Raw genomic sequence first — 21,748 nt, 5'->3', positions numbered from 1 at the left:
AAAATGTTCCAGGGTAGGAGTCTGTTTCCTAAGAGGGAACTCCCTGCCCTCCAGGAATAGCTTTCAAATGCTCAGTGCAGCTGTGGGTAAATGTGCAATTGGATCCCCCACTCCAACCATGTCTTTTTTTAAGATCTCTTCTATCCCAGGAAAACACTGAACAGAAGTTTCAAATGTATCAAAGTTAAGAGGTCAGACTACAAAGGACTAAGAAAAAGTGTGAATAGCTAACAAAAGAAACATCTTCCTTCTTTGGGAATAGAATTACATATGAATCAATTGTCAACTTCTTAAAAAAAAAAAAGAAGCAGGCTAGAGCTCAGTTGTAGTCAGTACTTGCAGGTCTTTGCCCATTAAATATATTTAATATGTGTGAGCAACGACTTACTGACTTGCCTGTAGCTATGGAATTAAAAGTCAAGAGAAAGGGAGGAAAAAAGTAATCTAGATAAATGACTTTATTCCCTCAGGTGACATCCAGTCAGAGCAGATCCTCAGCACTGTGCAAGTTTTAACAGAATCATGTATAGTGAGCAGAGAGGTAACATGACTTACATTCTGCTGAACTACATGCCTCTTCACTTAGGCTCAGTCTCTCTAAGGCAGATCTAAAGAGAATTCACTCAGCTGCACGAAATCCATTTGACATGAAGGGGTTCAAACTCAGAGGCCTATGAAGTGTCAGTTGTTGAAGATTAGGCCTGAGCACCCCACTCTCATTTTCTACCCCCCATACATAAGAGGAATTAACTTGATCACTGACCTGCAGGCATCAAAGGAAGAGGAAGGGGTAGGGACTGGAGAGAAAAACCCACATAGTTTCTTCCATGCAATTATTGAAAAAAATTTGTGCTGAAACCAAAAAAAATGAAGAGTAGAGCTATCTGACAGATTTATCTTTTTCCAAGGAAAGAGCCAATACATCTGTATACATAGCTTTACCAAGAATAATCCTAAGCAAAATGATTAGTCTGTAACTTTACTGTTCATAATGGAAAATAAATAAACTAGCTTAAAAACAGTCCAGCTGAAAGTTCAGTAGATTAAACTTTAGGTTTCTGAAAGACACAGTTTTATTTTAAAATAAATGTACTGGTAGAGGTTAAAAAGCATTCACTTTGTGTTTCCAATTTGTGACTGGTCCAAGGGCCTATTTCAGATGTGACTGTGAAGTTAAATATCACCTCCGCACCTGCTGCTCACACAGACCCAAGGACAGGACTGAGCAGTAACCATGCTTAGAATGCAGCCTGTCTGTCCACCAAGGACTTGGGATGGATTCATTTGACTCAAGTTTACTGAGCACCTTACTGTGTGTATGGCTGTCTTCTAGGGGCTGTGGATTTGATAATGAGTGACAGCCAAGGTCCCTAAACTCAATAGAGCTCAGCAGGAATACATTTATTATCTAACTAGCATGTCAGATAAGGAAAAGGAGACCGGATGGGCACACGGAGGGGTGGAGTTCCAAAAAGAAGAAAGGTGAGTTGCCAGTAGACATGAGAAAGTCCCAAATGTTTTCTATGTCTTTACCCAGGTAGTGGCCTGGGGCTCAGTTTCCTATGTGATCCTGGGTGCTTCAACCCTACAGTAGTTTGCATGAAATTTCTAGGAGCCCAGCCAGGGGAAAATATACAGAGCCTAAATCTAATCTGCACAACTCAATTAACCTGTCCCTTCAGTCAACAAGCCCCTTTGGCGTATATGCAGTAGCTTCCTGACCTCTGATGAACAGTGCCTTCTCCCCTTGACCTTGGATAGCTTGCTGACAAACCGTGGGACAAGATGGAGGTACCCATGTCTAAAATGAGGAGGCAGCAGGACAACTGCTCTTTGGAGTCCTGGCTAGTTCCAGTGACTCCTAAAAGTTTAAATGAAAACTTAAACTAACTTTATCCTCTCTTCTACTTTTGAATTTTAAGACGAGGGAAAGAAAAGTACCAATAAGTTGTTGTTGGATCTCAGAGGCAGGCTTGAGTTTGGAAATAATATAAGAGAATTGTAACAAGTTAATTAAAACCCTAGCAAAGGAAATATAACACCTCTTGGTATGTCATGAAGCATCTATGTCTGAATCACATGGCGAAGGGAGCATCTTACCTGTAGGGACATCTCGATCAACATTAGTAACTTCTTGATTCCTATCCAGACCTTCCTTCCTTTGACTTGCTGTGCAATTGTGGTACGTTCCTTATCCTTGAAGTTGCCCAAAAGCTACAAAAACAATAAACATAATGAAAGCACTTTTGTGCATCAATGTTAGTTAATTCTCACATATATCCTCAAAAGAAGAGTGGTAAGACCCACCTGCAGTGGTTCAAGTTGGCAGGATTCTATCATCTTTTAAAATCCAACCTGACCTTCCTAAATCCATTAGGTATAATTATGAAAGTGAAAACTGGTATTCTAAATCCTGTTTTCCTAAAGGGTTCCATTATAATTTGGAGATATATTTGCTGGGAGAAAAAAATACCTTCAATCCATAATAAATATCAGTTAAAATTTTTAACATTCCTTTCTAGGAACAATCTGTATGTGTCAAAGCAGATGAAATTTAATTCTCTTACCCAACCCCAGAATGAAAGCTGCTCAAACAGGTAACCTGCAGATATTTATCATATAGATAATTTCTATTTTGTTGGGAGTATGCCCCAATTGTATGAGTTCTGATGATTTTAAGAAGCCTTCATCACTGCTGCACAAGTCACTGGATAGTATTTTCTGACAGATCTCATTGAATCATTTGTGCACATTGATATTCATCAAAAGTTTAATGAAGGATTATTATTTTTTTAAATTAAAGACTGTTACACTTAGAAATATTTAAGAAAACACTTCTATATTATGAACTTAATAAAGCAGTTCCTTTTATTCTTGTAGCTTTTGAAGTTTCTAAGTTTCTAAGGTTCTAATCATTGTTAAAATTTATTAAATGCAAGTAAATGGGTTGAAAACTACTATGAATGCCTACATTTTCTATATATTGATTACTTTACCTTCCCTCCCCATTCCAAGTTTCTGGTCCATATAATCATGGTGGGCACAGAGTAATTCATTCCTGCTTACACCATGGAATGGGAAATTAATTTACTCTCACTTATATTCATAACTTCTTTTTCTAGTTCCTGAAAACATGTTAAGACATGTCCCAGGTCCCTTACTCTAGGTTAACATAGAAACTAAACACCAGGTACAATGTCTGTGGCACCACTTAGCATTATTTTCAGTCCCAGCTTCTCTTATAAACAGTGTGCAACCCATTGACTCATTTTCACCTCCAAAGCCTCCAACAGCTGCTCTCCTGTGGCAATGTTGGGCACGTGGATAGTAGTGCTGAAAGCATTAAGCATTTCCATCTCCTGAAGGACATCTTTGCGGCTAGTGGTCCCAATGATAAGAAGCTTGCGGCCCTGATCAGACACAGAAAGCATGTTAAAAAACATAGGATAAGGCTGATTAGGAAACCAGAGTAGGCCTAAAGGATATCCATTTATTTAATTGCGGAAATGTAAATGATTAGGCAAAAGAGAAGGAAAAAAATCCAGAATTTTCCTCAAGAAAATCTAAAGAAAAGTATTAACCACATAATTCAGAAAGAGTAACACTTTCTTCAGAAATGATTTACAAAGTGGCAACAGCTATTTCTTCTCATTCACATCAGTAAAATAGTGGATTAGCAAATCAGGGAGATATACAAACCAAATAGAAAGACAATGAAGTATATGTCTGTAATGCATTTCTCCTATGGTATATGTATGGTGGGAAGTAGGGAATAAAAGGAAATGAATGAATAGCAAATCTGTATCATCCACTTAGCATGGCTTTATGTTGCTTTTTAGGAGTAGGATAATAACAATAGTTTACCTTTATGCAACACTTAATGTGAAAGGCATGTTGCTAAATGCTATACATAATTGTGATTTAATATTTTAAAATTTTGCTTTTATTTTTAACCCCAAAATACATAAAATTGTTTAAAAACTATACCAGGATTTTGCTACCTTTCCTGACTTGCTCTCCAGAAGTAACCATTTTCATTAAGTTTCTCAGCTTTTCTTTTTGTATTTACTTCCTTATCTTTAAATAACAAGGCTATACTACTATTTTTATATTTTTGTTTTCAGCTTTTAATATTATTTGCTGAATTCCCATTATGGAAGATGGGGATTTAATATTCATTTTGTACTTAGTGCCCACCCACCACACCCAGATCCCCATATGTCCCTTTTCTCATTCTTCCAGTATAGTTTTTTTTTCAGTCTTTAGTTAAATCTATATTCAGTATCTACTATGATTCCATAAATATGATTTACAGACTAAGTCATGATAGTATATTATTAAATATCCTTTCTTAGGCAACATTATATTTTTAATAGAGTTAAAAATTGCCATCCTCCCCTTTGCTTAGTTTACTAGATACCTATCACAAGTTCAAGTGCAACAATGAACATCCTTTCAGTACATCCAAACATGTTAGGGAATTTTAAAGTTTTTTTCCCCCCTTAAAGATATTCCCCCTCCGCAGTCCTCTGTTCTCAAAGCTCAATCTGAACTCAATTGCTCTCTAGACCTGCTGCACAATAGTAGTTCGAGAACTTTCCTCACCTGTTAGATTCTCTGTATCTTAGCCTTCCTTTTTATTCATTTATTCCCTCTTTTTCTTGGTGCATATACTTCAAAAAGCTTCCTGAGAAAGGGTGTATGGGAGGTAAAAATTTAAAGACCTTGAATGTCTGGAAATACTATTCCACCCTTAGTACTGTACACTCTATTTATATTTGATAGTTTGACTAGGTATAGAGAACAAAGTTAGGAATAATATTCTCCTAAGACTTTTGAAGGCATTGGCTCTACTGTCTTTTAATTTTCAGTGTTGCTGACTAGAAGATTGATGCCACTCTGATTTCCTGACAATTTCTTTTTTTTTTTTAAAGAATCTTCTCTTTATCCTATGTTCTGCAATTTCAAAATTATGTACCTTGAGATAAGTTTTTCTTTCCTCATTTTGCTGGCACTAGATGGATCCTTTCTAAACGGACATGCCAATCATTCAGTTCTAGGAAATAATTTGGGATTATTTCTTGAGATTTCCTTCCATTCACTGTTTTGTTTTTTACCCTCTACCCTAGAACCTCCATGGGATGGACACTGCTCTATTACTAATCTTTTCTTTTTTTGCTCCTGATTTTTCTTTCTCTAGTACTTTCTAGGTTAGCATCAACTTTATTTTCTAACCTTTATACTAAGTTCCTTCTATATTTTTATTTCTAACAGCTCTTTATTGTTTCTTGATTTTTTATTACATTCTATTTTATATTGTGGATACAATACCTTATTTTAGATCTCTGTGAATATTACAGGTATTACAGAAATGTTTTTTTTCTGTTCTCTGCTTTGTGTGTTTCCTTTGAGTTCCTTTTTTCCTGTTTGTTCACTGGAAGATTTCCTCAAGTGTCTGGTAATGACTATTCATATTTAGGAGCTAAACTAATTTGTATTGTTGGATGGCTGTTCACATTTAAGGATTAAACTAATGACTGGAAGTGCTAACTCTTGAGGGCATCACTATAGGATGATCAGGTAAGACTTGGCTGATTATGGGGGGCGTCCCTCAAAGGTCAGGATGTGTAAATTTTTCCAAGAGAAGAATCTTCCAATCTCCTTCTTTAGGGCTATAAAATGTAGTTTCTAGCACACTGGAAGTAGATGGGGAAAGAGTCCTGGGTATGTCACCATTTAGTATGGAGGCTTCCACTTTCTCCTATTTGCAGTATCTCTTTAGATCTCATTTAATGTTCACTGGAATCCTAAGAATTAAGTACTAGTATTATTCCTATCTTACTGATGAAGCTATTGAATCTCAAAGATATAAGTAATTTATATAAGGTCAGATGGTGAATAAATGATGGAGCCAGGCATGGAAATGAAAGAGGAATACATTTTAAATTTATGTCACTAGACTTATGATACACATTCATTCCACAGATAGGCCTTTAATAAAATAATTAAACCTTTCATGAATCTTAGAAACTCAGGGTGTTAAAATAAATGAGAAAAAAAATGTTGAAATTAAATGCAGAAAAAGATTTTAAGAAATTGAATATCAGAGGCTAAAACAACTTCAATTTGAGTTTTTTGTAAATATTATACTGCTACTGCCAATAAAGCATGCCACCCTTTCTCAATTTTACTCATTGTTTTTGTCCATCTATAGTGCCAATTATGGATAATGAACCAACATAAACAGAGGCATAGTGAAAAAACAAAGATGGGATCTTCCAGTACAATTAATGATTGGCATGCCAGATAATAGTGCAAAGACTATGGGATAGAAGTATGACTGTGAAATACACAGATTAAAGGGTAATTATTATTATTCAAGAAATCAACCAACTAAAAATCAAACACGTTGTCAACAGACCTACTAAGCTCCTAGATGAATATGGAGTAGACCGTATATATATAGATACAAAAGAGAGAATTATAATACAGTAAGGAAGGCTGGAGATATATGCACAGGATGTCATGGTAAATGGAAGAAACATGCGGCAGAGAAACATCTCCTCTTTCTCTGGAGGAGCCAATACGTGAACTGACTCTTCAGGAATGAGTAGGTTGATTAGGAAGATGAAGGGAAGGACATACCAAGCCAGAAGGAGCAGAAATACTTAAGTCTAAAGACAAAATAACAAAACCAAAACTGGGCTGTTGGGGTAATTATGAACACAAAGACATAAAACTTCTAATGTAACAGAAAAGTGGTGCTTTTACACTCAAATTATTTTTCAGCACTAAATTCTAGCTGTAAGCTTAGGAACATATCCCTGAACGCTACTAGATGTCAAAGGCCACACAGGCTAGGACATTCTCATTACTATTAACGGTAACTGTTACTTCTCTTTTTTCCTTGGGTTTTTAACATTTCACAGCCCATAATTCAAACTCCCTCATTTTGCTCCTCTTTCACAGAGGTCAGTGTTGGTCCTGGAAGAACGGCATTGGAGAAGCAGCTTCTTACTCATTCCAGAAAGCAGGAATTGCCATTTTTACAGTGAAACTTTTATATCAGCAATGACTATGCTCTTCAGAGTGTTGAAAGACTTGGGAAACGGAGAGCAACTTTTAATGGAGATGCTAATTTATGTTTTGCTTTTCTTCTTGTTTAACAAGACTGCAAACACTGCAGAGAGGTCATGACCCAGGCAAGTTCAGGCCTTGACTTGTAAAGCATCATCTTCAGGAAAACACCGAAAAACATTACCAAATAATTAAATTGTGCTGGATCATTTTGTATATTAATTAGTGGTAATGCTCATGAGGAAGCTTAATCATGAAAAAACAGCTCTGAGCGTATTAATGTAATAAATCACATTGGAGAACATTTTGGGGGAAAAGCTGCCAGCAGCATGAAATAGGAAGGCTAGCTTTAAAAATAAAAGTAGAGCTCAGCCCAAGAGGGGAAATCCAATGTGTTAATGTGTGGCTACTAGTCTTAAGTCCACAGTGCTGAAACGTGCCCCTTCATGGAAAGAAAAACAGTAGAGCATTAACTCATTTGGAAAAAAAATTTATTCCCAGTATACTCTTTACTGAGATTTGCTAGTCTTGAAGCAACAAAGCAAAGGCCTAAATAAAATGACTATCTGCCAATCGGATTATGATAAACATTGTTCCAAGGTTAAATAAGTATTAGTTAACTAATTCTTAGTACCATAAGAAGCAACTCAGGTGAAAACATTACCATGAAAAAGGCAGGGCTCAGTCAGGTGTTGATCCTTCAAAAAAACACTTCTTTACATGATGAAGAATGAGCAAAGTACTAAGCGGTATCTAAGCCTTTTGCCACACAATGGACTACCAGATAATCCACACCCTTTCATAGGTCCTGCCCATTGACTGGCCCCAATAAACTGATTTGTAACAAAAGTTCACGTGGAAGAAAGCTTTTTTTTCCCACCTAAAACAAAAATGCCACCAATATAATATTGCAGTGAAATGGAAGGGCTGATTTTAACCTGTGAACAAAAGTAAAGTCAGTTATGCAGTAAAGAAAGGCCATTCTTTCCCTATCATTCAATGCTGAGCAAGTGTAATACACCCTTGATAAGAAGAATTAACTGTGAACAATTGGAAACCCTGAAATGGGGATTAAGAAGTGAGTTTAAAAGTGCAACTCAAGACTGCTGTGTGCTGGGGAGGGCCTTAAACTTTATTTTCTGAGTGTTAGAATTTGAGGTTTTTGTAAATGAGAGTGAAAAATCTCAGAATAGTACTGATTTATAAACCTGGTAAGAAAAGATAAATCAATTAGCCGATCAGACCATTAACAAGAATTTACTCTGTTCAGGTACTTAGGTAACTGTGAGATCTGGTTTGTGCCTTCCAAGTGATTACAATTTAGCAAGGAAGAGCAAATAAATATTCTGGGACCATACCAAGTAACCCAACAGCAAATACAGTGGCTGGGAGGACACAGCATATGGGGACAGTTACATTGGAGTGAAGTCACCTGGGAAGAGTTCTGTAGTATTATAGATACCCCGACAAAAAGGAGGCCCTGGAGGAGAACGGACAGGTCTCTATGCCACTAGGTCCTAGGTGGGTGGTGGAGGTAGCCAAGCCAGAGCACTAAGGGCTGCAAACAAGTCTTTTTAGACAGACGCGGGTGGGCAGCCATTAAAGGAAGACTCAAGTGCTAAACTAAAGGAGGACATTTAATATAGAAGCAACAGGAAACTGAAGGAGGTTCGTGAGGAGGAAGAAGTGTGACCAGGTGAAAGCTGATCCTGGCAGCACATGCAGGGCAGTAATGGCCGGTGAGGAGCTGCCACATTAATGACATGCCAGTTCTAAGAGGAAGCGTGCCTGGGAAGGCTCTGTACTTTTTCACGGATACCTCTCACACGTGACACCCTTTTTCTTGCAAGCCCAGGACTGGCAGAGGCAGGGGAAGAGAGGCGTGCCCTGATGGATGGGTGGCCTGGTGCAGTAGAAAAGCACTGGTCCCACCATTCAGAGCTGTGTGATTGTTCAGCTTCTCAGCACCTGTCTCCTCCTCAACCATAAAAATGGGATTAAGAACCCTATCTACCTGTCAGAGTAGAGCATGAGGTGAAGAATGCTTGGGGAAGGGGCGCCTTTGCCATCACTGTCAGAGGAGGCAAGAATGGAAGGATGTGAGCTTAAACAGATGGTTCTGAGAGGAACCGGAAAAACTCTCTCTGCCTAGGATGTCAGGAATCCACAGCATTAGGTTGGGTGGGTGAGCAGTGGGGTGCCTGGGAATTCCTCTCTTCCCAACAACAGCACAGGGTACTGGCAGCAGATGATGCAGAGAGAGCGAGCACTCTCCCAGAGGACCACGGCTCACTGTGTGCTAGGGAAGGTGAGAGCGTCTGTCTGTCTTTGGCTTCTCTAGGGTTACCGTGCGGCAGGGAGGAGGCCTGATGCTGAAGAGCAAAGGGAGTCATGGCAGCGGGTGAGAGTGAGGGGCCGAAGGAAGAGGCAGTGACTTCTGAGGGACAGACCAATTCAGGGCAGAGGGTGCAAAAAAGCAAGCTTTCCTGGTAAGAGGTGTGTAGTCCGTCACTTATCCTAGCTTCATGCTTGAAATGGGAAAAATTTCTCATATTTTTACTTTGTATTATCTAACATAGAGATCTTTAAAAAAAAATTCTATCTACTATAGTACCCATACAACTTTATCATTGCACTTGTTTGCAAGTCTGAATCTTGTTTCTAGCCTGTCAAGTCTCTGGGGTAGAAGCCATGTTTTATTCATCTATATCCTTGCAGTTCTAAGCACAGCATGCCTGGCACACAGAAGATATTCCTAGCTTTAAAGAAAATAACCTGGAATGAATGGCATATATGCTTCCTTTACAAAATAAGTAGAAACCAAAGACTGTCCTATTTCTTTCTTTTAGATAACCAAAGAAATGGATCTTTTAGGTTGATCAACTGTTAAGCTACTGATTGGATAATACAGACTTTCACAGAGAAAAGATAAGATTCTTTAGATACCATTAATTGAAGCTAGTGAGATAACAAGTATTATTAAGCATCTCCTAAAACTCTTGGTTTCCCCACAACAGGGGTAAAAACTGACTACCATTAAAAACAACCAGGAGCCTGGACCATGAGGGGAGAGGAATGGGGCCTCTGCACATCCTGCATGCATTTCTGATTTCTCATGCTCAAATGTCTGTAACTTCTTTTTCTGGGGTAGTTAAATGTTTAAGTTGAATACCAAAGGAAGGATGTTTCAAATAAATCATGCTACAACTAGGCAGACAACTATGCTTCAACTCTCCATTAGATTTTACCCTGAAGCAAATTCTTAGTCTACTGTCTTTGTAACCATCCTCACGGTGCTACGAGCAGGGCAGAGGATAATAAGGAGGGGAATCTATGAAGCAGTTTGGGTGTGAAATGAGAAACTTCACCTTGCATAATTTAAAATAATTACTCTAGGCAAAAGCAGACCACCTTATGATATTAAAGAATATTTTAGTACCAATTTAGGAAGAAGACATGGAATCATCAAATTCTACACTTGGAGAAGCTCTTAAAGATGACGTAGTCTAAAGGTTACCTAGTCCTCTCCTTCTCCTTCTCTGGTTATTTCGTAGACAAGAAACCTGAAGTGAGGGTAGAATGACCTGTTGGAAATTTTTACACCCAGGGAAGTACAACCAGAGTTCAGGCCTCTGAAATTGCTGTTCTTTGCTGTCCACTGTTCTTATTTGTGTCATTAAATCGTAATAGCAATGGCTGATCTCTTAATTACAGTTACATAGATACATCACCCAGAAATTGTGATCTCTTAGTTCTTGGGAGAAAAGGTTAAATAAATTAAGAAAATAAAGTTGTACTGACCATGTCACAGTATTCTTAATGCCCAGTGGCCCAGTTTCATAGCACACCCTCTCACGAGAAGCCTAAGATGACCACTGGTGGGTCAGCAAATCCAAACTCCGTGACTCTGTACCCAGATTTTCCTCACCTCTGCAGCGTTTAGCTTACATGCCCTAAAATAACCCCTGTGCTCTGATAAGGTCAGTTGTCTTCTTTCTCATTTAATTTCTGTGTCTGTGATTTTTATCCATAGCATTCCTTTTCATTAAAATGCCTTCCAGAGTTTTATCTCAGTTTTCAACTACCCCTTATGTTCCAGATATTTCAGTACTTGTCTTCTCTTCACACTCTGCCCTAATTTAACCTTACACAACCCAGTTTACTCCATTAGGTCACAACCTTTCAGAACATGGGTTCAGTGTGCCCAGTAATAACATCTCACTTATCTGGAGGCCAACTTGCTGAACAATTTCAACTAAGCAGAACACAGCCAAGAACCAAGAAAGAAGCAAAATCCTTTAACTTCAAGGACTGAATAAAAACAACAACAAAAGAAAGTGAGGTTCAAGCGGCTTTACTCACAGGTGGTGGTGTCTTATCTACTAGGCACAGTGGCAAACGCCCATAAAACTCTTGAGAGGGTCACAAAAATATTCTAGTTTCTTTTAAAATCAGAAGAGAAAAAGGACTTTTGGGTCAAATAAAAGTTTTAAGTATCAACAGCTGTAAAATAAAAATTTAAATATTATTTTTATGGAGGAAAGGGTCCACAGGGGTCAAAATGTGGCCCTGCTTACAAGAAAGCTTGTCCAGCTCTCACGAGAGCCTAGTTCCTCTTACTTTACAAGTAAGTCATGGTTCCTGGTGGTTGCCTCGCTGAGTTCACAGCTGACCAGAAGCCGTAGAAGGGGGAAATGTCAAAGGCAGGCAGAGTGACATAACTTACCTGGATTCTGCAAGTAACAGAGGACAGCCAAACCATTAAAAACAAGAGGTACAAAAATTAAAAAACAGAGCATAATAGGCCTACTTAATGATTACAGGGCAATTTTATACATTCCAATAGTTCTTGTTGTTCCTCAGGATATTGCTGATCCATGTGATTATGGTTTATAATGGAGATCCTTATTCATTAACATAGTGTTCATTATACTTAGCTTCAGACACCAAAGATGTATGCAGCAACCTTTTCCTTTTAAAAGAGGCTAAAGTGTAACAGCAATGGATACTTAAAGAGGGTAAGCTTTAGTTGCTTGGAAAAAATGAAGCCTTTGATGTCTTATGAATTCCTATCAGTTAGTATGGAAATAACAAAAATTTGCTAATTCTGGCATAGGCACATCTTTTACTGTCTTTCCTCATGCTACAGAGCTGGAATTCCTTAACATGGCATAACGTTATGGTCCTGATACATCTCTCTTTTACTCATCTTTCAAGACCAAGATCAAGAACTACTGTTTATGAAACATTTGCAGGTTTTCTCCAGTAAAATGGACCATGCTTTCCTTTACATCCCACTGGAACCCATTATAACTTGTAAAACCTAACTATATAAACCATGTTAACACATCTCTTTCCCTCACTGGGGGATTGTGACAGGGAAACCAGTTATTAGAAAAAATGCTCTTCTTAGGTGGATGCATTAGAAAAAAGCAGTTGTCTGGGTCATGCATTCACTCTTGCCCTCATCCCCCAAAGCTCCAGCAACTTGTATGTATGAGTAAAAGGCACCACTTTCCTTTTCCTTAGGTCTAGGGTTGCCAGACAGAGCTCTGAGCCTAAGTATATCACAGACACTGCATGCGATACACTTACACTAAAAAAGTACTGGATGTCTTTCTGAAATTCAAATTTTTTTTAAAAATTTTTTTATTGAAGGGTAGTTGACAACAGTATTGCATTACATTAGTTTCAGGTGTACAACACAGTGATTCAACATTTATATACATGATAATTCTAGATACCAGGTATCACCATACCAAGTTGTTACAATATTTTGACTATATTCCTTATGCTATACATTACATCCCGGTTACTTATTTATTTTACAATTGGAAGTGTGCTTATATATATATATATATATATATATATATATATATTTGTGAGGGCATCTCTCATATTTATTGATCAAATAGTTGTTAACCACAATAAAATTCTGTATAGGGGAGTCAATGCTCAATGCACAATCATTAATCCACCCCAAGCCTAATTTTTGTCAGTCTCCAATCTTCTGATGCATAACGAACAAATTCTTACATGGAGTACAAATTCTTACATAGTGAATAAGTTACATGGTGAACAGTGCAAGGGCAGTCATCACAGAAGCTTTCGGTTTTGTTCATGCATTATGAACTATTGAAATTCAAATTTAACTGGGCATCTTATATTCTTATCTACTAAACCTGGCAAGCCCCCCTAGGGCAGATTTAGCCCTACACCAGGTAGATAGCTTGTTACGTAGGGTGTGGGCTAGATGTTAACCCCCACTTGCCACCTGACCTTGTGCACACCTTGTGCACAAACTGTGAAACTGAACAGCTGGTTCCAGATTATGAGCTCATGCAGGGTGGGTACAACATCTTATTCATCTTTGTATTTCTATAGTGTGGAACAAATGTTTATTAAATGCATATCATAGTAAATCATATACTCTTTAAAGTAATATTTCAAATTTGAGTGACAAAAGAAATATTTTTGGTTGGAAAAGAAACTTCCCATCTTCCTTCTATGAAACTTAATACAGTTGTCCCCATCTGTCTTAGTCAATCTTGGTCACACTGGCATTCAACTACCATAAGTTCCGACTGGAAGCACAGCACTGAGCTGAATGCCCGGTGGGTTTCCAAGGACAACTGGGAGTGAGAATCACAGGGCACTTTCATTCTTTTACTCTCAGGACCACAATGTGTCTTATAGACCAGACCTTAAATTAAAATGGCCTTAAATTAAAAAACAAGTTTAAAAAAATTACATATAGATAAGCTTTGAGATAAAGGTAGATTCATTTAACTGTTTGGTCAAGCAGCCAATTAATTGGAAGGGTTGGAATTAAAGAATTTGACAGTTATGCTAAATTAAAAATGAAAACAATTGTATACACAGTTTTTATTTTTTCCTTATTAAAAAGTAATAAATGCTTATGGTAGAAAATTTGCAGAACACAGGAAACAATAAAGCAGAAAAAAATCACCTCGGATTCTACCATCAAATATAGAGCAGTTGTCTTTAAAATGGAGAAATAAAACAACTTAATACAACTCCTTTTACTTTCATTTATAATTTCATTCTTTAAAAATTTTCCTTTTCTATATATGTTTTAAAATGAACATCATCTTACAGAGTAACACATATAACAAAATATTGGCAGTATGGGCTCAAATGTCTTTTTTTAACTGGCAGGATATGTGTTTGAAAAGTTTGGAGGCCACTGGTATAAAGGTAGTCACGATAAACAATTTTGGCATACTTCCTCCAGTACTTTCCTCTTTCTAACTGAAATCACACTATGATTAAGTGAGGTGATCTGATAGTTATACTGGCAGTTTCTGACATAGGCCCAGTTTATACAGATTAATGGGTTACTAGCTGGATGGCCAGGGCTTTTCATCTGACTGCTGTCACTTGGTCTTTCTCCCTGTCCTCTGTTCCCATTACTCCTCTTATTCCGGAAACTGGAGTAAGAAACTCCCCCTTTTTCCACTGGCTCAGGGCTGGCTAATGCAGCGTCTGCAGAAGCAGGATGGCTGGTAGCTAGGGTAAAAAAAAGCTGCTATGCTCTTTCTGACTGACATTTCTAGGGATGGTTTCTGCTGCAGCAGCCTTAGCAACATGGAGCTAAGCTCCTTTGATATGGGTTGGTTTTATGTATTTTTGTGTGAGGAAACACAGAGTTCTCTTTGAAGTGAATGATAAACTAATAATTGAGTTGTGCTTTGCAGTTTACAAAGAACTACAATCAATATTTATCTTATTTAATTCTCACAACTTAAATATTACTATTGTTTCCATTTTACAAATGAGAAAATTGAGGCTCAGAAGTGACTGGATTCAAATGCAAGATTTCAAATTCTAACTCCTGTGCTCTTATTTACTGCCAATGCCAGTTGTTAGTTAAGACTCACCATCTTCAAAATATTGATTCAACAAATATAATCATCTACATAATCTAAACAGTTTTAGAAAAGAAAGAGAGAAGGAAAGAAGGAAGGAGGGAAAGAAGGGAGGGAGGAAGGGAGGGAGGGAGGGAGGGAAGGAAGAGATAGAGAGAAAGGAAGGAAGCGAGGAAGGGCGGAGATTGTCCTGCAGGTTGTCTGGAGCCTTCCTTATGAAAAACATTCTTCCCATTTCCCAATGTGAGGGGTAAACAGGACTGTCAAGATGAAGATGTGGTTATAGACCAAGTGGTGACTTAAATAGATCAAGGCCTGGTTCCACTGCATTCTAATAACTATCAGGAATATTGATAAATTGTTCCAGAAGCTTTGTAAGGTTCTCTTCTTGACCCTTCTTACCCAGTAGCTGTTATGCCATGTACTATAAACTCATAGGAAATCTCCAAAGATCTGGGTACTTGTTTCAGGGACAGGAAACGTAAGAGAGAAGTCGTAGAACACTATTCTGTTTGAGTTAGGAGAAAAGGGAAACTTTAGTCATAAGCTTCAGGGACAAAGAATGTAGGTGGGCCAGTGCCTGGAGGCTGAGGACAGCGCAATGGGTGTATCTTCGGGGGTCTCACAAAGGCCAGAAGCCCGGCCTCCACTTTAATCCTTACCCTGCTGAGCTCCCAAATTCCTGTCTCTACTTTATTCTTCCTTTAATAACAGAGAATCTCCATACCAGATTATTTGTTTTAGGATTTAAGAAGCTCTAAATTTCAGCAAATGGGGGGGAGATAGGGAAGTAGGGTATCACTGGTTTTTTTTTCTAGTATTGTAAATGAGAGAAGCTATGCCTGGGCTTGAAGTTGGGACTCTGAACTCACTTTCCTGGGAAATTTCCCATATATAGCATTGACACTCCTTAGTTTTCATATCTTACATGCTGAAAAGGGTCTGTGGACTATCTAAAGGCACTTCCTTAAAGAAAAAACTGAAAAACACACTTCTAGCTCCATATAACAGTCTGAAAAAAATACAAGACCCTCTAAGAACTTTGAAACAGCAATAAAACAGGAAGAAATAGAATCTGAGATGTCAACCCCTGGGCCCCAAGCAATGTGAAGATTCAAATCAAGCAGGACAAATACCCATTCCCTTTTGAAGATCTTAGGATAATGCTATAAATCAATTCTTTACAAATGGCATTCTCTGTGGACAATACTCCTGCTTTTCAGTAACTCCATGCTTTTCATAAGGCATTAATACTTTCTATCTGTGTAGTCCATGGGTTTACAGGGAACTTCACCATACATTATTATAGTTGGCCCTCAATGGGTAGGTAAGGCAGGAGGAATTACTTCCATTTTACAGATGAAGAAATAGACACAAAGATATTCAGGGTCTAGTTTAAGGTTATATAGCCAAAAGATGACTAAGCTAAGGCTCAAACTCAGGTTTCCTGACTCCAAGTCCAACAGAAAGAGTAAGTTCTGCAGAGGGTGCTCAGAATTAGATTCATGACACCATGGAATATTATGATATAATAATCAACCCTTTTCTAACACTGATGCCATGTCACAGTAATATATATAAATGGGGTTAGATGAAGACATCCTGGCAGTAAGAGAATATTTTTTCTAGCATCACTGGCATTTCTCTGATGATTAAAATTTTGATATTTCATTTTGAGTTATCTGAAAATGGTCTACATACATACACACACACCCTAAAAAATTCTGGTATTCATTAATACCTCTTATACATGTGCTCTACCAAAAAAACCCCAAAAAACCTATTTTGAAAACATGGTTTTATTCAGCATTATCTGTAGCAATGTTTTATAAAAGGACTGTTTCTTTCACTGTTTTTGATGTATCTGAAATTGTTCTACATATATATGCATTTATATATATTTAATTTACATAGAACTTTCTGAGACAATCTATTTTACTAAGCAAAGTATACTTACAGAGAATTTCATAAAACATAGTAGCCATCTAATGTTACTGACTTAATAAATGGGAAAATTGGGCCACTAATTATCATCACACAGCTTTTCTTCAGTAAAGAAGTCCAATGCAAAGGTCACATCAGTGATTACAATTAATGTGTCTGGCAAAATAACTAAATCTCTTTCCTAAAGTGGTTATATATCTTACTGAGTCATACTGTAGTCATTACCCAGAGTTAATTTTGAACAGATGAGGAGATACTTAGGTTTAGGCCTGCATGATTGGGAGTCTCTTCCCATTATCTGCTTATTTTGCTAAAGCAACCCAAAGCCTTAAGAGTTGCTTAATACTACCAAGACTTCCTAATAGACTGTACTAAGATGTCACATAAGGATTACATAAAAAGCAATCTTGTCTAGAGACTCGTGATGTTAAAATGAAACATACAGACACCAATATATCTGCCTGAGTTACCATCAGGAATTTACTAAGAGTTTATTGGTTCACATGTCATGCCTTGCCCAAACCTTCCTTCTTTCTTATTAGGTAATATTCCTAGGTGTCAGGGCAGTGAGGAAGTTATTTTTTCCAACAATTTTATACTTTAGCTAAAACTTTGTGAGGTTAGAACTCTACTTCAGTAGTCTTGCTATGACTTTGGAGTGATCTTCTTTTGTAAAAATTTACAGTTTCCAAACAATTTTCCAACTTGATATGCTTCAAATGAGTTATACAGGTAGAGTAAGAAATCAATTTTCGGCAGCCATTGGGAAGACAGTTAGGGTGGCTGCCCCTCTGGACAGCTGTGAATGGCTTCATCCATTTGCCCAACATTTTCTGTTTGCCATGATATGGAAAGGGTTGGGAAACACTGAACTAAAAAAGGAATGGTTCTCCATAAAATTACAAGGCTATTCTGGTACATACACTTGCAGTCTCCCAATTTGATTCCCAAAAGTATCAAGTAAACCTAGTATTAAAGTGGTCAGGTTAATGGGCTTAACTAACTACTCTCACACTTGTTGAGGAAAGTAGTAAGTCATGTCATTTTATAGCTTGAGGAGTTCCCTTTCAGGTGCTTAATTTTGTTTCCCCCAAAGAAAAATAAAGGTGCCAGAAGAGATCCATGAGGAAAATAATAAAGCTGTTGGTGCTCCAGGTTGTGGAATATGTACCTGCCTTACCGCTTGACTACTGCTTCTTCCTTCACATTAAGACTAAGCCTTTCAACCTCCTGAACATGAAAAGCACATTCCACTCAACTTCCATAAATCTGCAAAACTTGAAAAGAGCCCCAGTGTCATCAAGTAAAAGAGCCGGCTTTAGGAATCTCACTGGAAGGAGGGGTGTCTTTGGGCCTCTCACTGCTAAGCCGGACATTTCCTAACACTGGACAAATTGTACATCCAGCTCAGGGAGGGTGAACTGCAGTGGTCTTTTACCCTCCAAGCCAATTGTTAGCTTTTCACAGGAATCAGCAGGGAAGCACATGTGAAACCTCTGTGGTGACGGTGAGCGCCCCCATGCCTTGTGTGACTCTGCATGTAGATGAAGCAGGCTGGGGGCTTTCTTAGCTGCTGCTGCTGAGGTCTCAGCGCAGCCCTTTTCTCCGGCCTGGCTCCCTGCTGGGGCAGCCCTTTTCAATTTTTCTATCCCCCCTCGATCTCTTCTCCTGCAGAACACAGGGAAACTTGATTGAAATAAAGACCTAGGGAACATGTTTTATTTTCCCCTGTTCAATCCATTTTAGAAAAGCTTTTAATTGGTTTTAAAAAGATGCTAAACAAAATGTGATGATGTTTTTTAGTCTTCATGAACTACAGATACCACTTTTTGTACTTTCAAAGGGCTAATAAATCAATCATGAAATTAACTCTCCAGCTAAATTTAAAGCAATCCACTGAATACTAGCTTCATTAAAAATCCATGCTACTTAGAAAAAATTTAAATTCAAAGAAAATTATCCTAGTAACTGAAATCTGACTTGAATTTTTAGTCCTACACTGAAAATCCAAGACCAAAGCAATCACAAAGGGAAAAAAGGAAGGCTTGTGAACCAGTTTTAATAAGCCAATTTACAACGAGGGAGGGGAATGGGGGAGGGGAGAGGTAGAAAAGAGAATATCTTGATACTAACAACATGGTGCCCTTGAAGGGACTCTTTTATTTGAACATGTGCACACATGCACACACACATTTTCTGTATGAAAGCTGGAATTACAACAAATGAAAAAGTAAGGATTCTGTGACTGATATGCTTATTGTGTACATGTATGGCTCCTCTTTTTAAAGAAAAAGGCCTATAACTTTTCTGTTTTCTTGATAGTGATAAAAATAATAGTTTTCTACCATTCCATACATTTCTACAACATTCAGATTCATATACTTTTAATATTTAATTGAAAACATCTGAAAAACCTACATGATAATGGTTTGGTGAAGTGAATGCTTCTACTTTAGAATGACAAATATTCTTAATACTGGATCAGCCTACAAATTTCCCTTCTTTTCCTGAGAGAATACAAACTAATTTAAAAAGCAAGGAGGTACAGAGAAAAGTATATTTTTATTTTGTTAAATATATGCCAACTAGAAATATTTTAAACATTAATTTCTTTTGTCACATTCACTTATACAGCAGGTCATCTAGCAGTCCAGGTTAGAGTCACCAAATTCTGATTAATGACAGGCTAGCATTCTCTCAAAAGAGAATCCCTGCCATTTCCAACTGCTAAGGCAACCACATCTGTCTTACTTCGTACGTGTTCCTATAGCCTTCCTTTTCCATCCTTAGAGAAATTCGTTTCCCATCTTTTTTTAATGATCCAATTCCTGTTTCTAGGATTTCCTCCAAAGTAGGCCATATACCTTGAGTGCTCACTCTTTACCTCTAGCTCTCCAGATAAGCCTCCTTTCATCAAGCTTCTGAAACTATTTTTTCTTTTGGTAACCGTTTTATTGAGATAATTCACATAACAAACAATTCACTGATTTAAGGTATTCAATTCAGTGGTTTTTACTATATTCAGATATGTGCAACCATCACACAGTCAATTTTAGAACATCTTCATCCTCTCCAAAAGAAACTCCATACCCATTAGGAGTCACACAGTCAATTTTAGAACATCTTCATCCTCTCCAAAAGAAACTCCATACCCATTAGGAGTCACCTCTCATTCTCCCTATCTACCTCTCCCAACCACAAATCTACACTCTGTGTCTACAGATTTGCTGATTCTGGACATTTCATATAAATGGAATCTAACAACATGTGGTCTTTGTGACTGGCTTCTTTTGCTTAGCATGTTTCCAAAGTGCATCCATGTTACAGTATATATCAGTGCTTCGTTACTTTTTATTGCTGAATAATATTCCATTGTGTGTATATAACACATCTTATTTGATAAATATTTGGGTTGTTTCTACTTTTTGGTTATTATGAATAATGCTGCTATGAATATTCATACACAAGCTTTTGTATGGACATACATTTTCATTTCATGGGGGCATATGCCTAGAGGTAGAATTGCTGGGTCATAAGGTAACTCTATCTTTAAACTTTAAGAACTGCTAGACTGTTTTCCAAAAACTGCACAATATCTATATTTCCACCAGCAGTGTATCTGGGTCCCAATTTTTCCACATGCACACCAACACTTGTTATTATCTGACTTTTTTATTATAGCCATCCTAGTGGGTGTGAAGTAGTATCTCACTGCATTTCCCTGATGGCTAATGATGTTATCTTTTCATGTGCTTACTGGCCATTTGAATCTTACTTATTTTTAAATGCTTTCACTTTAATCATACCTTGCCAAATATAAATTACAGCAATACTAAAAAATGTGATCCCACCAAACTGAGGGGAAGGGGACACTAAAAAAATATTTTAAAAAGTAAGTTACACATATTTTTGTTGAGTAAGTTATTCATCAAGTGCATCTGCATGAACCTCTGTGCCAGATGCTGTAAGATTTAAAAGTACAACATAATGGACTTTTCCTCAAGAGTCTCATAATTATTTTTACAAAATAGAAATTATTCCTATTACCAGTTATTATTAATGTGTTCTGTTTACTTCTGTTAGAACTTATTTTGGATTACAAATAATTCTCAGCTAGGGAATGTCTCTCTTTAAATCAATGTATATAATATTTAACAATGTGAAGGACAAGCAGTTAAAAAAAGAGATTGAAAAATTATTCTTCCTTCTCCAAGATGACTTTCAGCATAAATTACTTTTAGCTAAAACTGAAAAGTATTAGAAAAAATTTAAATATCTGGAAGTCTCCCAATCTAACAGTTTTTAAAATGCTCATTTCATAAAAAAGGACTTTTTTATATGTGACATATATATTTATTTGTGTTCCAGTAACTTTAGATGTATATATGTATTTACTGAAGGAATCAAAGAAGGGAATATATACTAATTTCTCTAACTTCAGTCTTAGTATAGGATAAATTCCAGTTACTAGAAATGAAAGTTTATGAAAAGATGATTAAAAAATATTTTCACATTGTATATATGTAGTGAATTTTCAAGGATGTTGTAGGTTATATTTCTTTTCAATATTGTAAAAAGAAAAAACCTAGAAAATCAAGACAAGTCCTTTACCTTTAGGTCTAGCATTCACACATGCACACGCACACACACACACAATTTAAACTATTAAATTAAAAATTAGATTCACCAGCTTAACATTAAATATTTTCCATACAGCTTAGTTTATATCTTTAACTTCAAATATGAGATCCCCATAGAGATATTAGATGTTTTTTTCAGTTAGTGCTTAACCCCATTGTATCTGCCTTTGATTGGCATTTCTTTGAGGTTACAGCATG

General features: G+C 37.2%; 1 protein-coding gene across 4 annotated transcripts in view; it reads right to left on the bottom strand.

The window, feature by feature from the left end:
* NSF (N-ethylmaleimide sensitive factor, vesicle fusing ATPase) overlaps positions 1 to 21,748 on the bottom strand; it is a 145,456-nt gene that overhangs the window by 2,970 nt on the left and 120,738 nt on the right. For all 4 annotated transcript variants that reach the window (XM_036899743.2, XM_036899739.2, XM_036899742.2 and 1 more), the window contains 2 exons: positions 3,276 to 3,410; positions 2,101 to 2,214 (listed from right to left, as the gene is read on the bottom strand). In XM_036899743.2, the coding sequence (XP_036755638.2) occupies positions 2,101 to 2,214; positions 3,276 to 3,410 (249 nt within the window). The remainder of the gene's footprint in view (positions 1 to 2,100; positions 2,215 to 3,275; positions 3,411 to 21,748) is intronic.

The sequence above is a fragment of the Manis pentadactyla genome, chromosome 4 (genome assembly GCF_030020395.1).
Source record: "Manis pentadactyla isolate mManPen7 chromosome 4, mManPen7.hap1, whole genome shotgun sequence".
Lineage (NCBI taxonomy): Eukaryota > Metazoa > Chordata > Mammalia > Pholidota > Manidae > Manis > Manis pentadactyla.
This window is presented reverse-complemented; position numbering and strand designations above follow the sequence as displayed.